We start from the raw sequence: 13,769 nt of genomic DNA, 5'->3' as shown, positions 1-13,769 counted from the left end.
GGAAATTTTTCTTGGACCTAGAATTTTGATTGCGTCGCATTAAATCGTATAGAATCGTTAGCATTATTCATCATTAGCAAAATGTCTTGCCTCAATTTTAAAACCTTTCGTAGGAAAAGGTTCCAGTTCTGTGATTGATTCATTTCATCTTATTCAAGAACTAAAAATTATTAACTTAGATCTAGACGACATTCTAGTTAGTTTTCGCTTTGAATCTCTCTTTACTAAAGTTCATGTTCCGTAAACATTAAGCATCAGTTCAAATATCTTAAAATGCGAAAATCTCCCTGGTGACCGACAAATATCAGGAACAGCTAGGGGTTCTGTACTTTCTCTTGTCTTCGCTAATAATTTTATAGAAGATATTGGAAAACTGGCCATTGATAAGTTTCATCTAAAACCGAAACTGTTCGTTATGTGATCACACGACCAGGAATCTCTTTAAAAAATCTGAACCATCTAAACGCCATATGCACAAAAATCAATTTGATAATCGAACTGGAAAATAACAACAGTCTTCCCATTTGTAGACACTCTTTATAATCGAAAATCAGACTTAACCTTGGAACCATGTCGTCTATAGAAAACTGACTCATATGGATACATAATCGCATCATAATTCAGCCCAAAAAATTTTGGACATCAATTCCTTACATTTCAGAGCAATACCTCTGTTGCGACCTGAATCTCTTAACCAGGAATTAACACATTTCGAGATATGAGACGGTCCATTAAAACATACATTTCACCAAAACAATAACGATAAGGCTAAAATATCAGTGTCAAACAAGTTTCGCTGCAAAGGCCCCAATTTTATCTCAACATTTTTAGTTTACCTCGTTTTTATGTACATCAGTGAAATTTTTTATTCCTGGTGATCTGAAATGTCAATGTCGCTCTCAGAACTGCGGTCAGAATTTATGCCAATAATAAGTACATCCATATTGTCCTGAATATTATCAGCAGATGAAATTTCCTATTCGTTTTTTTTGTGATATATTGAATATAATTACTCCAATTTTGTTCAATTACATGATGAAATGCTTCATCTATTAGTACATTAGTAGTACTTCTTCAATTTTATATTTGTCATACTCATTTCTGGACAACTTTCATCTCTGTGATTTCAAGTAGGAGTCGTCAAAGAAAATGTTTTTTTCTTGAATTTCGACTTTTTTCCATAAGATCACTGGATACGTAAATTTAGAATAGTATATTATGCAACAAGTGGTAAACGGCATTTGGAACGAACGTAGCACTCTTACTTTTTGGGTACAACACATCAGTACATTCATTGATATGACCGCTAGAATTGACAAATGTCAAAATTCAAGCTGTTGGGTAATATGCCGAAAATGTCCGAAGTGGCTCGGATTCATGCGACCCTGAAGTGACGTGGTAAAATGACACGTAGAAAAAGTAGAGGGAGTTCTTGATAAGCGGGTGACTTAAAAATGTTACCAAATGTGTTGCATACTATACCTTTTCTACGACTGTTAAATCACACACACCCACTTAGCGCGACTTGGGACTATAGCCCTTTTTTCTATCCAACCGAAATAATGAAACACCCCAATAACATGAATCGCTGTTTATACAGTTTATAGGTGTCTTCCATTTGGGCAGAGCAATTATCAAATCACTTTCACGCAGCGTTCTGAAGAAGCCAGCAGCATTTTTGGCTAAACTTCAGCGATTCAGAGTAAAACCCCAAAGCAGAAGAAATCCTGAAGATGTGTACCTATGTTTATATATATATTTTTATAAAGTATAGCCGAGACTCTCTCCAGCCGTTTCTCTAGATTATAATTATTTTTCACATTTTTTGGCTAAAAGAGGCACCAATTTAAATTCTTATTGGGGGGGGGGGGTAATTTAATATTTAGAAAGCTGAAATTTGACCCCGTAAATAACTTCTGCGAGGTACAGGGTATTTACAAAAACATTATTTTACCGTCTCACACCAAATTGGCGAAAAGTCCTGTTTTAAAATATTTTGAATTTTTCCTAGATATACCGTTAAATAAGTTTCCTCCAACTACTTGGAAAATAATGCGTTGAAATTTAGTGCCCCTATTACAAAAAACAAGGCAACTCAGTATTTAAGGTTGGTTAAGTGTTTTTCGGGTGGTGTATCGTTGTGGGTGGTATTCGATTTAAAACTGTTTTGCATGTGGACTCTGCTTGTATTTCTCCGTTTCTATTGAGAAATTCTGGATTTTTTGAATATTTTTCGTAAGGTGAATAAACATATTTCTAATAAAACTCTAATTTTTCAAAGCCACTTTATTAATTATTTATCAATTGAGAATACTGATTATTTTGATATTTACAAAAAGAAGCAGAAGAAGAAACTTAACATCCACAGAGCGATACATTTTCTGAGGTTACAATCACCCTTTTTCTGTTATAAATGAATATTTTTTTCGCATTATGAACGAAATACATCTATATTTATGATTAGCTATGCTAGAAAATTAGGTAGGTTATTTCAAAATTGTTTTCGCAAATCTACCATAAAGTTTTAAAACGCATTTTGTTATTTATTAGTGCGTTAATCGATGTGCCTAATTTAATAATTAACAGCACAATTAACACTTTAAAGAAGAGTCCTAACTATAAACTTTATAGCAAAGACTCCCTCTGAAATTCAGCGAATATTACGAGGTTTCATTTCGGTCAATATTCGTGAATCATTCTGTGTGTAACACTGGATGTTTCAAAATATTATGGCGCTCAGACGCACCTTCATAATTTAAAACTGACCGTTTAGTGGCTTTCCTATATTCATTCATTCATTCTTACCTGAAACTGTGGAACACGAGGATCCTATGCCTTGGAGAGCTCTAGCTATGAAAAGGACACTGTAACTCCGGCCAAAAGCGAAAACTACAAAAAAAAACATGGTGTTAGGCATCGATAGATCAAAGTAATGGTACTTCCTATGAGCACTTAACATTCTAATAGACTACTATCCTAATAGATAAAATTTATTAAAAATATTTTTTAATATTCACATCAAAAGAAGAATCAAGGATCTTTATAAATATCAGTGTTCTTTGTTATAAGTTTTTTTATACTTTATATTTTTTTAGTAACATTGGTGGTCCACGTAAGATAATTATCCAATCTTAGAAATGATAAGATTTACAAAATAATTTTAACACAAAAGAGTCTTGGGTTGACTTAAGAGGTATTTAGTTTATATACAGGGAGTCCCAAAAATTTGAATAAAAACGTAAATCGGTCAAGAGAAAGTTCTGCAAATTGTTTTCGAGTTTCTGAAATCACCACTCCGGGCCTTAATCTGTTATCTTAAATTGTAAAACTCGGTTTTCATAAGAAATATCGCATATTAACAGTAGTGCTGAGACAAATTAAATTTCTTGTCCAAATATTTTCTTAAATGAATATCCATATCTTCAAAAAGGTCACTTTATCAATTATCTTATTTTATAATAAGAAAACAATTTTTTAAGGGCTTCACTTGTAGATGCTTAAGGTAACCATTTCGAATTCATTGGCCATCATTATATGAATAACTTATTTATTTCAAAAATTTATTCTATCAATATAGCAATGTAACATTTTATCCTACTTAAATGTGTCAAATGTTCTTGGTATTGATATTCTTAAAATTTGGTATTTCTTTTATGGCCTTGTGCCATTATAGTCGATTAATGGACTACAAGATATATATGAAGTATCAGTATAATAGCAATTAATTGCCATGAGTTTGCAAACAAACAATATTCCAAATTTACACCCCTAATAAAATTTGCCAACATTTCATAAGTTTACCATGCCACATATTGCAGAAAGTGAGCAGTGATAATAAATATTGACAGAAATTTTAACATAATTTATATAAAATACAAAGTTTAAACTAGATAATACAAAAATTTTAAAATAAAAAGATATTACTTTAAATTTGGTATTAAAAACGAACAAATCTTACATGTAAATCTTGGTTTTTCTAATAATTCGTCTACTTTTTGTTCCTTATTCATTTATTAAGTTGCTTCGACGCTCATAGATAGAATAAATTTGTTGAACACTAATGTATAATAGAGTGTTAACATTTTGTGTTTATTCAAAATGTTTCAAAAATATTTTCATTTGTAAATAAGTCGCCGTAGGTTGTTTACCACTGTTTGTAAATGTTTGTTTCATTTTAATTGTGTATCCATTGTTATTCCCAACTATTTTATCTGTCCACTTTATTTAATAGTTCATTGTTTATTACGGTTTACTAATTTCTGATGTAGTGCTTCCAGGTGATTTTTTAAATTTCGGCCATTCTATAGTCTGTGTAATTTCATTGGGAGGTGTTTTATTCTAATTAGAATTGTTTTGTTGTTTTCATTTTATGAAATGTATATATGTTATAGACCCAAAAATGTCCGCCACTGTAATTGATGTAATGAGAAATCAGTGATAATTAATACAAAATAAATAAGAACTAAAAGTTCAGATTTTCAGGAAATTATATATTTTTACATGACAATTGTTTCGACAACACCGTGTCTTTATCAAATGTGAAATATGAAACGTTTCTGCAATTTGAACATCATTTTCAGTTGTTGAATGGTGTGCAGTTTTTATTTGTATTATTCTGTTTGTTTTATTTTTCTCATTTATAGATTTAGTGTATCGCAGAGTGCTCTAAAGTTTGTCAGATTTTATGTTATTATTATATGGAAGTCCAGTACATGCTGATTTCAAAAATTTCAATGTTTTGAAATTTGAGACAAAAATTGCCAAAAACTGAAATTCTGCTTACTAGGCCATTGGTAGCCATTTTTGCATTCGTCGATTCATTCTTTTTCTTGACTTGATGGGAGCCAATTTATTAAACTGTTTGATATTTAAATTCTACCATAGAACTTATTAATTAATTAATTCTTTTTTTTTCAAAGAAACTTCTACAGGTTACTGTAATACTTTTCACAAAACTTCTGGATTCCTCCTGCGTCGGTTTTTGTTGAATAAAACTTGCTGACGTTTCGCTAATCATCCTGTTGACCTTTTCAGAGCTTAATTGAAACTGAGTCAGCTCTGAAGAAGCCAACAGGATGATTAGGGAACGTTAGCAGGAGGTGTCCAGAAATTTTGTGAAAAGTAATTTATTTATTTATTGCCTTCGGCCATATCATTGTTCTGTGTCTTCCAATCTATACTCTATATTTATTGTTAAGATAGTCCGTTACTCGTGGACATTATGAAGCGGTGCTCCATCTTGTTGCCAAATAACTTCGTAAGCCTTGTTCAGTAGCATATTACCTATAAACTCGTCTACATCTGCTGATATAATCCTTTGTGATCTGTTCCTTGATAATGCACTTTCATAAAATATAGGGCCTGCAATTTTGTTCTTTTTAATACCTTGTATTGTAAAAGAAATCTAGTCTTTCTAACATAAGCCCACAACATACACACAAATGTGAATTGTTTTCTTCCGTAAGGTGATCCACATTCATGATTTTAAAAGAGTGCCACTTGTTTTTCTTTAAAATGGCCACGTAGAACGTATAATATAAACGATTCTCTGAAAAATATACTTCAATTATTACTAAAAAATATCCAGCGCAAAATCTGGAAAATAATATTTTTCAATAAACTTTTTTGGAGACGCCTTGTTCCGTTGCCAGTTTTTTTTTTGTTGTTTTTAAGGTACAGATTGAAAATTTCCTTTTTTTTCTGTGAAAATTGCTTAATTAAAACTCAGTTATAGCAATAAATAGAAAACGATAGAACGACTAAAGACCCCTCACGTAAGGCTATTAGGTACAAGGTATTCCATAAAAGAAAAATATGTGAAAATAACATGGAAGAAAACTTTCAACAGTACCCTACAACTTTTATATTAAACTTCATTTTCTAGAAACGGCAGGAAAAAAGTTAGAGTAGTGGACATATATAAAAGATCACCCCGTACACTCACGAATATTGGTCAAGCGCCAGAATCAGCCGGCGAAAAGTAAAATACTATTACTTAATACTTCCAGACGACTGCGTTTGTTTGCTATAATCGCTTATTGACCACTCATAAAAATTCAAAAACGTATTTTTGAAGTCAGGAAGAGTACAAACAAGATAAATATATAACATATAAACAGTTAGACCACTGTAACCAGAAAGCAAAACTTTGTATATATAGGTACACTCTAAGAATAATTAATTTACAAAATAAATTAGATCTACTGTTCCTGATATGTAACAAATTCGTTTATAGAATAGAAATAATGCCCTTCAAAAAACTTTTTTGATAATTGTTTAAGTTTTTTAATGGAAAGTCATTTAACATCAATATTTTTGGACTGAAAAAGAGTATTTGCAAAAATGTTATACAAATCTAGATTAAGTTTAGTTTTTTGTTTAGTACACAACCTGGATATTTGAGTCATGTAGCTGTGATGGCCAGCATGAGTCGGAAACACAGACAAATTTGAGTGCAATTTCAAAAGATAAACATACACAACGTAAGTATTTTCAATTTTTTGAATATTGGGCGGCAATGGCTGGACGGCGGAACACCCTCTAGAACCCGAACCGCAGACTTCTGCAATCTAAAAGCTCTGTCGGCCTCCACCGCGTTCCCCACAATAGTAGCCCATATGATAAGATACTGTGAAACAATGCAAAATAAACTATCCGGAGAGTGCTTTGCGAGATGGAACCTCGTAATTGTCTCACCTGAGTAGATAATTTACCGTATAAGTAGTCTGAGGCGGCCAGGTTAAGAACGTATCTAGGTAAACACCAAGGAGTTTGTCGGTTCAGATTTTTTACTTCTTCTATCGGTATTGAAAATTAGAGTCTTTGTTTATCGGAATTTAATTTAAGTTCATTTGCAGAGAACCACTGCTCAATCATGGAGAGTGTAGTCACAGCCTTTTTATTTAAATTAGTTAGATGTTTATTCTATTCAATCAATGATGTGTCATCCGTATCGAGTATACCGCAAGCAGCATTTGTTGCAAATACCACGTCATTTATGTATATTATAAACAAAAGTGGACCAAGGATGGAACCGTGAGGCACTCCATTAGTAGGGTCCAACAAAGTAGGTTCCCGATCATTCCAGATAACATATTGCTTTCTTGGGGTCAAATAAGATTTTAAAAGGGCTAGGGTATTTTCACGAATCCGTGGTATTCAAGTTTAGAAAGAAGTATGCAGTCGAATGCCTTGCTGAGGTCGCACATCGTTACTGAAGTCGACAAGCCCTCCTCAAATCCGTCAACCACATGCTCAATCATTGTGTATAAGGCACGGATGGTGGACCTACCAAAATCTGTTTATAATTTCCTTCCCTCAAAGTAAGCGACAAGTTTAGCTTTTATTGTAGCCTCAACACTTTTTCCAATAATAGGAACGATTGCTATGGGCCTGAAATTATCTAAGATGTTTGTATCCCCTTTTTTATGGAGTGGAGTAATAGGTGAAGTAATAGGTTATTGATTGTTTAATGATATTTGCATTTAGACCATAATAGTCAAGACAATGAGAGTTTTTTAATAATGTCCCGAATACGACCATTGAACAACCCTACCGCTAGCCCCCCCCCCAGCTTTTTTTACATCTTTTAACGACAACGCGATCTCCATTAGCCGTAAGTCGAGCCGTTCCTATTAGCGCTGCCGCGTTCCTCAGGAAATTGATTTAATTAGAGCCACTTACAAGCCGCGCTCTGTCACAAAGCAGCATCTCTCCAGCTAACCGAGTTATAAATCGTAGCGTCAATTTCGCACCCGGGGTGTCGGTGACGACCTTGCCTTTTGCCTAACCGACTTTTAAAGCGCCGTCGCCTTCGAATAAATTAAATCCGCTGTTTAAACATTTTTTACGATATGGTCGTTTACGATTATCTGACTGACATTAAAGGCAAGAAAAAGACATTCAGTTGAACAAATTATACTCTGATCCTTAATATGAGAGGGGTAAATCTTAATGGACTTAACTCATTTTACCCTAACATTTTACTTTACCTAATTTTTTTATACGACTGGTTTCATAAAAAACTGATACGACTTCTAAAGCATATTTTTTCAAAATTCATTGTTTTAAAATTTCTAATAGTGTCACTGTCAAATAAAAAAGAAATTGTCACAAATAAGTTAGAAAATGAAATGCAGCTTAAAATGGCTCCACATACGGGCAGGGAATTGAAAACAAGAATTGTGACCCAGTTAGAAGGTGGCGGGTGCTTATCAGAGGTAGCTCAACATTTTAATGCAAGCAGGACAAACGCTTTTTCCATAAATAAAAGATGGTAACAAGGAGAATCGTTTGAAACGAAAAGGGGATCTGGTAGATAACCATTTAATTCCGTTGAAGATCAGGCGGTCCTTCGTTTAGTCCAGGATGAAGAACGCAAGAATTCTATCGGAATTTCCGGGCAGTGAAACCAGAGTTTGACTGCTGCAAAAAAGGCCGTACTCATTCTCCAACAGAAGCAAACGTGGCTTATTTTCGCTTTTCACTATAAACGGCAAAAACAGCAGTTTTGGGAAAATGTCATATTTTCCGATGAAAAGATCTTCCAGTCTTCCAAAAAGTGGAGAATCAACGTGTACAGGAGAGGCAACCAGCGTTTCAACCCTCGATTTGTCGACAGGTACAAAGTCCCAATCCATTTCAGTGTAAATTGATGGTGATGAATTTCATCCAAAGGAATAGGAGTGCAATGGCTGACTGAGGGAAGATTTGTTGATCAAATTTTTGCCGAGATATTGCGGTGTGGAATAGCTTTACCCTGAAAATAATTACGTTTTCTAACAATACAACTGCCTTACCCACATTGCAGACGCCGTTACATATGGCTCCAAAATGCCAACACTGAAACCTCACTATAGCCAAGTAACTGTCCTGACATCAACTTAATCGAAAACAAAACAGCGAGGGGCAAGGTCTTCAGGAAGTATGTAAAGAATATGTCGCTTGAAGAAAACTTAATAACTCCTTTCATGATCATGAGCCGAAGACTTCAAGCAGTTATTAATGCGAATGGAGATTGCACAAAATATTACATTCATTCCAAGTGTTCCTCCTTGTCTTGTTTATGTTGACATGATGGACCCTCGCTGATAGGGTCAACCATCTTCTAAATTATCTTTTTATTTGTTAAGTAAATAAAAGTTGAGTCTGTATAGTATAAATGTTTTTGAAACTTTTGAAACTTACGAAATCAACCAAGAACAAACAATAAAATTGAAAAATACATTGTTTGCAAGATATCTTCACAAATTTATCAAAGAAGATGTCTTTTGTTGCTTACAGTAATTTTGTGTTCAAACAAATAGTAAATGCCGATTAAGAGTTTTTAGTGATAACAGTAGATTATTAAATTAATTAAATTAAATTATTAATTTAATTAATTAAATTTAATTATTTAGTTAAAATGTATTATTAAATTCATTTTATTCTAAGAGGTGGATACACTTTTCTTGTGGCTTGTGCAATGGCAATGCGGTAGAAATACGCGCTCTTGCGCCTTTGGCTAAAACATTTGACGAAACAGCTAAACTGAACTATTCGATATCCACAAGAAAAAACACTCAACTCCTAAAAATATGATTAATATTTTTTATTACTCAAAATGTTGGGCTAAACCTGCCTTTAGATCCCATATTGGACTTCAAAACAAACTTTGCTTTGTCAAAATGTGATATGACTGCACATACATCAGGTAAATTTTTTATTCTTGGTCGATATCGGAAATGTCAACGTCGTTCTCAAAACTGTCGCCCGAGTTTATGCCAGTAATAAGTACATCCACCTTGTTTTGGAGATTATCAGAGGACCACATTCCCTTTTCGGTTTTTTCTCTGGTATGTTGAACATAATTACTCCGATTTTGTTCAATAACATGTTGAAATGATTCATCTATTAATGAACGAATATATCCTGTATTGGAATCGGAGTTGTTTATTGCCACACATCGCTTTGCTTGATTACGTGCCACCTCCATATTGTTAAATTGACAGTGTGCTTTATAACATGTTAATATTCATTATTAATCGTATGACCCATATTGACCCAATTCTCATCTAAATAGACAATTTTGTTAGCAATATTTCTTCTTGTTCTTCTTTAATGTTCCATTTAATGGATGTTGCCAATAATTCTGGGAAATTCTTCACGGTCACGGGCAGCTAAAGAGCCAGCCAGTCCTATCTCTAATATTTTAAAGCCATGAATGCTTTTTTCTTCCGATGTCTTGTTTTTCCTCAATCTTTCCCTACATGATTAGCTTCAGGAATTCGTACTTCGTGTTTCTAAATGCATAACCCAGATAGTTTATTTTAATTATTTGCAACAATTCCCTTTCCCTTCTCATATATCTCAGAACCTCAATGTTTGTTGTTTGTTCAGTCTCTGTATTCCCAGTAGATGCCCCATAGTAACACCGAGTATATGAACGATAAAGTAATCACAAACTAAGGCTCTAGTTAGTCAGTATGATCCAGATCTTTGGCTATCCAACTGGTGAGATACTTATATATTGGCATTTACCCGAAGTTCTTAAACGCACACCAGGTGATCTGCTTATTACCATAACCTTTGTTTTTTCCACATTAATTCTTAAGCAGAGTAGCTCCCTCAGCTAATATTCTGTCGATAAGGCGTTGTAGTGCTTCTTGACTTTTAGCAATGACAATATCATCGGCGTAAAAAATTGATGTTTATACAAATATTGTATCATAGAGAACCGTGTGAAAAATAGTTTCAGTATATAAATTAAACAACACATCTTACAACTTTTTCTATTGGAAAACTTTGCGTGGTTTCATTTCCTACTCTCATTCTGTTTGGTGGTTAAGGTTTTTATGAAATCAAGATCGCGCTTATTTACTTATTTGCTTGTAAGAGCCTTATATTAGTTTTGAATATTTTACACAGTCAAACGCTTTCTTGTAGTATATAAAGACAGATGGACACCTTTTCGCTGGTCTTTGCATTTTTGAACTAAAGTACTTAGACTAAAGAGTGCTTCCCGTGTGCCCGATCCCTGACTGAATACAAACTGAGTGGAGCCGATTTTTTTTTCGGATCGACTTTCATGAATTATTTTTATGGATCATTAAGCTGATCGTTCGAAACTGATCACAACTTTTCGTTATTGTCTATAATATTTTGTTAAACAGTTTTACTAAACCTTCTATGTTCTCATCGCCTAACAGCTTTATTGATTATATATCGATATCATCTGGTCCGACTGCTTTTCCCTCCTTACCTTGATCGAACAATCGACAATTCGCCTAACATTATACGTTTTCAACCTCAGTTCACATATTCACCTAAGGTATTTAAAGAAAAACTTGGTAAATGCTGACGCTGCCTATGCTACACACGCTGCATGACTTTTACTATACTATTTCTAAATTTTTTACTGAGAAACATATTAGCAAAACTACTCGTTCTAAAAATGAGAAAGTTATTATGCTCAATGTGTTCAAAGCTCTTCGCTATTAATACTCAACATTCGCAGATGCAAAAATAGTTGAAATGGGTTCCAAAAACAACGATGAAAACGACTTGAAGTTGTACAATTGGTTATCCTATAAAGAGCGAACTTTGAACTGTTTTCCTCTCACTTTCCTGTGATTCACGTACCTTGCCAAATTTCACAAAACTTCAAATCGAAACTAAATTGAACGAGTTTATCTATATAGTTTCTCCTGGTTATGTGAATTACATTGGCATCTATATGCAAAAGCACAAGACTTGGAAATGTAACACTGATAAACTTAATCAAATTTGAGATTCTTGCTCCAAATATTTAAAGAATTTTGTGATATTAAGAATTTGAAAATTTCGTATTGGTTGAACCACTTCTCACATACCATCTCTTGGGTGGAGTGGTTTTACTAATTTTAAATTGCCAACCAAGCGGATTTGTTAATTATATATAGTGAAACGCTGATGTATCCTACAGAAGGACTCTATCAAATGGCAAAGATCTTAGATGTTAGACAATTATTTTTTGGTAATATTGCGAATTATTTTTTACAAACGCAATTACAGCTTCCCTCTATTCGACACGATCTCAAAGGCAAAAGCTACGAATCCCAAGGACAGAAAAGCCTATACGTCACAGATGTTTACTGCGGTAATACCTGAAGTGGTACAAAATTCTAGATCCTGCACCGAATATACAAAGAAATTAAAATAATGGGTTATCCCACACATAGAAATAGTTATTCTATTACTACAACTGATTAACTTTTTGCAAGTCTATATGGTCTAAATCCTCCATGTTAGTCACCACACACTTAAAACTTTGTGTGTTGTTTTCAGTTCACGAATAAAATATTATTTTGATAATATTTTAATATATATTTAATTAATATATTTGTACCTTTTTAGTGTTATTTTGACTGCGCTATTTGTATTCGCAAGTGAGCTATTATTATTTTACAATAGGATAAAAGCTGCTTCAAAGAGAAATACAGAAAATAAATCATATATTGGCTTAATTTACACAGGGTGCGGCAAAAAGGTAGGCAGGATTTCAAATAGTGGTTGTTCGGTTTATAAAACCGGCAACACTGTGTACGCACTACGTTAGGCAGATGAAAGTATGCAACTTTCATTTATCGACATGGCTTGGAGCGGAGTGCATCGTGCTTTCGTTGTCGAGGAGTTTATTAGAAATGGGGAATGTGTAATAGATTTGTAATTGTAATAGATTTTTCGCCTTGCGACTTTTTTCTTTGGGGTTACCTGAAAGCGAGAGTTTTCATACATCGTCCACGGACTTTGGAAGAATTAAAGGCAGCCATAAGACAAGAAATTGCCTCAATTCCCCAAGAAATGATCCATCGGGTAATGATGCGCTTCTGCGAGAACGTACAAGAGTGCATCGACAATAACGGCCGTCATTTAAAAGGCATCATTTAATCATTTCAAAAATAATTTTAAAAAAATGTTTGCTTTATGTAGTTGGGTTTTTATTAACATCCCTAACTATAACATGCCTACCATTTTGCCACACTGTATAATATGCAATTTCAAACGGATGCGCTGAAAAGGCAGCTACTGGAGACTTTAAATTTGAATAAACCTGTTTGTACGAAATTAACTATGAACTATACTGGTATGGGCGCAAGTAAGGAGGGGGGAAAAGGATGGATTGTGAAAAATAGAGTAAGTACGTTGAGTTATTATATATTACTGCGTTGGTATGCGAGTTTATAGTAAATGGAAAAACATATTTTTCCCTAATATGGTTATAGTTAATTCCATAAAGTTAAAAGAGTTTTCCAGTTCCGTCTCTATGATAAGGACTGTAGTCCTTCTTGAATCATATTAACGGTGTACATAACCCTATGAAAGTTACCGTAGAGACGGAACTAGATAACTATTTAACTTTCTGGACTTAATTATAGCTCAATTAGGGAACAAATGAGATTTTTCCATTCACCATAAACCCTCCACAATAATACATAATAACTCATATCACCCTCCATCAGATTCCATCGAAAACATTCTAAATGGAATTAAATATTATAAATCAAATAGCTTTGATATATAAGATTATAACTAAAAACAACGAACCTAACATTTTTGAAACAATAAAATACATAGGAGAACCTAGCAAGCAACATTTTTAAATTTGGTCTCAAAGTTGCTTTTAAAACTGAAAGGACTATAAGAAAATCTTTGAAAAAACAATTATACTAAATTACGAAAAAAAGAAAAAGTTTAAAAAACTTATATAAATATCTAACTTTGTTGGAAGCTATGGAGATTAACAAAATGAT

General features: G+C 33.4%; 1 protein-coding gene across 3 annotated transcripts in view; it reads right to left on the bottom strand.

Moving 5' to 3' along the window:
* The window catches only part of LOC132701180 (synaptic vesicular amine transporter), a 241,218-nt gene that overhangs the window by 54,150 nt on the left and 173,299 nt on the right, over nt 1-13,769 (bottom strand). For all 3 annotated transcript variants that reach the window (XM_060668907.1, XM_060668906.1, XM_060668908.1), the window contains exon 6: nt 2,806-2,889. In XM_060668907.1, the coding sequence (XP_060524890.1) occupies nt 2,806-2,889 (84 nt within the window). The remainder of the gene's footprint in view (nt 1-2,805; nt 2,890-13,769) is intronic.

This window comes from Cylas formicarius, unplaced genomic scaffold (assembly GCF_029955315.1).
Source record: "Cylas formicarius isolate icCylForm1 unplaced genomic scaffold, icCylForm1.1 PGA_scaffold_4__25_contigs__length_36172078, whole genome shotgun sequence".
Classification (NCBI taxonomy): Eukaryota; Metazoa; Arthropoda; class Insecta; order Coleoptera; family Brentidae; genus Cylas; species Cylas formicarius.
This window is presented reverse-complemented; position numbering and strand designations above follow the sequence as displayed.